The sequence below is a fragment of the Anarrhichthys ocellatus genome, unplaced genomic scaffold, assembly GCF_004355925.1.
Source record: "Anarrhichthys ocellatus isolate YVR2014 unplaced genomic scaffold, GSC_Weel_1.0 scaffold3193, whole genome shotgun sequence".
In the NCBI taxonomy this organism is placed as follows: Eukaryota; Metazoa; Chordata; class Actinopteri; order Perciformes; family Anarhichadidae; genus Anarrhichthys; species Anarrhichthys ocellatus.
In genome coordinates this window covers 488-3975 of record NW_022283167.1, presented here as the reverse complement: position 1 = coordinate 3975, position 3488 = coordinate 488, and the positions used below count along the sequence as shown (strand labels likewise).

The window sequence follows — 3488 nt, the reverse complement described above, 5'->3', positions numbered from 1 at the left end:
GTGGCGTAAAATGACACAAAACGACTAAACTGTGTAGTCAAGACACGCTGAATGTCCTCAAAATGTTTCTGTGCTTTCCTATGACGTCAGGTTTTTCCTATATAATCACATCAGCATTAAAAACTGAGAACTTTTAGCTGCAAAATCCACTCAGTTAAAAGGACACAGACGACCTTCGGAGGAACAAAGGTACCAACAAATAAAAGAAGTGAAGCGTTGCTGCTCGTTAAGAAGTTAGAGAAGCTGGAGTTCAGAGACGTGAACCTAAAGAGAGGAGAGGAGCTGACTTTTACTGTCAGTGGTCATTCACCTAAAGAAGGTGCACTAACTCAATCTGTGTCTATGACCACACGTTCAAAAGTTCTCTTTCTTTCTCTACTTGGATACAGAACAATTACAAAATGTCTGACTTATAAAACATGGAAATATTTGAACTGAAGTCTTTTAGAATCTGAACCTTTAGATGTGTGTTTGCAACATTTTGACTAACGAGTCAAAACTAATCAACAATCCATCCTGTCACCACCTGACCAAATGTTCTGGTACCTGTTTAGTCACTTTATATGAAAACATCAGCGTGGAATCAAACCACCGTTCTTCTCTCAAAGAGTTCTGACTCGCTCTCCACCCGTCCGTCCGTCTGCTCCATCCGTCCGTCCGTCCGTCCGCTCCGTCCGTCCGCTCTGTCCGCCCGTCCGTCCGCTCCGTCCGCCCGTCCGTCCGCTCCGTCCGTCCGTCCGTCCGCTCCGTCCGTCCGCCCGTCCGTCCGCTCCGTCCGTCCGCCCGTCCGCCCGCTCCGTCAGTCCGTCAGTCCGTCCGTCAGTCCGTCTGCTCCGTCCGTCCGTCCGTCTGCTCCGTCCGTCCGTCCGTCTGCTCCGTCTGTCCGTCCGTCTGCTCCGTCTGTCCGTCCGTCTGCTCCGTCTGTCCGTCCGTCTGCTCCGTCTGTCCGTCCGTCTGCTCCGTCCGCTCCGTCTGTCTGTCTGTCTGCTCCGTCTGTCTGTCTGTCCGTCGGTTCCGTCTGTCTGTTTGCTCCGTCTGTCTGTCTGCCCGTCCGTCTGTTTGCTCCGTCTGTCTGGCAGACGCTTGCAGGGGTCCAAAAGTTTTAAGAGTTTTTTGGTCAGCGCCAGACCGACAGGTGTCTCACGGTGCACAGGTCACGCAGCAGCCGCCGGATTCGCTGTTTGAGCTGTGGGAGGCGGGACAAAGGGTCCGGAGGCTCGAGTTCGCCCGAGTGGTCCAACCAGGACTCTAACACTGGAGACAGAGAGCGAGTATTAGTATTACTGCAGCAGTTACCTGTGCTTTCTTCAAAGGGTGTGTGTGTGTGTTTAAGTGTTTGTGTATATGAGTGCGTGTGTGTATGTGTGTGTGTGTGTACGTGTGTGTGTATGTTACCGTCCAGCTCTCTCTCGATCATGTCCATCCTGCTGATGATCTGGTGGTGAAGAGACTCGACGTGCTCCAGCAGGTTCAGCTGACACTCGGACGGCGGACGCGTCTGAGCGTGTGCGTGTTCGCGTCTGTCCATGTTGATTGCGTCAGCAGCGGCGTCGGCCGGTTTCTGGTCGACATCTTCAGCCTTTATTTCCTGCAACGTAAAAACTATCATCACCACCAGTGAACGAACCCGTGAATCAAACAGGAAGAGAGTCATTGTTCAACATGTGACGGAGGGATCTGTGAGTGCAGAAGATAAAGGAAACGGGCATGATATTGCACATGAAAGCACTAACGTTCTCTGAGATCCCTCACACACACTCTCACTCTCAGAGCAGCAGCAGGTAAAAATAGCTCTACGTTTACCAGAATGAGCCCCAGAGCCTCAGACCGGTGCTCATCGGTCTCATAGCAACAGGATCCGGCTCAGTGCTGCGAACACGAGACGATCACGAATAAAACCGCCGAGTCACACTTTGTTCATCCAGTCACACGATTAACGTGAAGAGAAGAAGAAGAAGTTAAAAAGCTGGTTTCATTCATCGTTTCTCTGAACTGAGTAAGCAGTGGTTTTGGTGATTTGCAGCAGCTCTAACGTTCACCATCTGAGTTTAGCGTGTTAGCATGCTAACATTAGCTAATTGTGAGTAAGCTCAGAGCCGTGATTGATTGTTTGTCATAAACATTAACATTTTTCGTGGCTTTATCTACGAATGCTGGATGAGGGAAGCCTGCTGAGGCATGTGTATGTGAAAGTGTAGACATGGTCTTTAAGTGACTATAGAACAACATGTTTAAGTTTCTACCCGGAGCTCCGTGTCGTCCTCCTGCTTCACTGCAGCCGTCTGCAGCCCGTCCTTCTCCCACGATGCACCGGGCTTCTGGTAGCAGTGCTCGCTGCTGACGTAACAGACGGGCGTCTCTCCTCTCGGGCCGGCCGGCGGTGTCGGCGACGCCTCCTCCCGCCACCACGGCAGCCTCCACAGCTGCAGGTCTGGGTGTGACGGAGAGCTGCTGCTGAGGACGGACGAACAGAACGTGTGAAGTCTAACGTAGACATCGACGGAAGAAACAGAGTCACGTGACGCGTCGCTGTACTCACTGCAACAGGCTGATCTTCAGCTGCAGCCCGCTGAGGACCTGATTGAGGCCATGCGTGTGTGCCAGCAGACTGTTGGTGTGAGAGATGGTGGAGGCGTTGGTCTGCGAGTAGTTCTCCTTCACGCACGACAGGCCGAACATGTGACCGGAGATCAGCAAATCAGGTTCTGACAGGTAGCGCTGAGCCCGCCTCCAACCTGAACACACACACACACACACACACACACACACACACACACACACACACAGCACAACTGTTATAACTATGCGCCTGACATATTATCTTAGCCACCAGACTCCATTAACAAAAACAGTAATTTGACATATATATACACATACACATATATATACACACATATATATACATATACACACATATATATACACACACATATATATACATATACACATATATACATATACACACACATATATATACACACACATATATATACACACACACATATATATATACACACACACATATATACACACACACACACACACACACATATATACACACACACACACACACATATATACATACAAACATATATATACACACATACATACATACACACACACACACACACACACACACACACACACACACACATACACACACATATACATACATACATATACACATATATATACATACATATATATATACATACACACACATATACATACACATATATATACATACATATATATATACATACACACACATATACATACACATATACATACATACACACACATATACATACACATACATATATACACACACATACATATACACATACATATATACACACACATACACATACATATATACACATATACATACATACAGTTGTGTGAAAAAGTGTTTGCCCCCTTCCTGATTTCTTATTTTTTTGCATGTTTGTCACTTAAATGTTTCAGATCATCAAACAAATTTAAAT

The 3488-nt window shown here is 47.4% G+C and overlaps 1 protein-coding gene across 2 annotated transcripts; it reads right to left on the bottom strand.

Annotated features, from left to right (window-relative positions):
* Positions 1 to 999: 999 nt before the first annotated feature.
* Positions 1000 to 2870, bottom strand: LOC116378809 (PHD finger protein 20-like protein 1). 2 transcript variants are annotated; one of them, XM_031840721.1, is made up of 4 exons: positions 2540 to 2870; positions 2244 to 2451; positions 1396 to 1588; positions 1000 to 1254 (listed from the first exon to the last, which is right to left on the bottom strand). In XM_031840721.1, exons 1-4 carry the CDS (start codon positions 2677 to 2679, stop codon positions 1118 to 1120), a joined length of 678 nt encoding a protein of 225 aa, XP_031696581.1. In that variant the 5' UTR covers positions 2680 to 2870; the 3' UTR covers positions 1000 to 1117. The 2 variants fall into 2 exon arrangements, with proteins under 2 accessions (XP_031696581.1, XP_031696579.1); XM_031840719.1 differs by having other exon boundaries at positions 2244 to 2454; positions 2540 to 2869.
* Between the last annotated feature and the right edge of the window lie 618 nt (positions 2871 to 3488).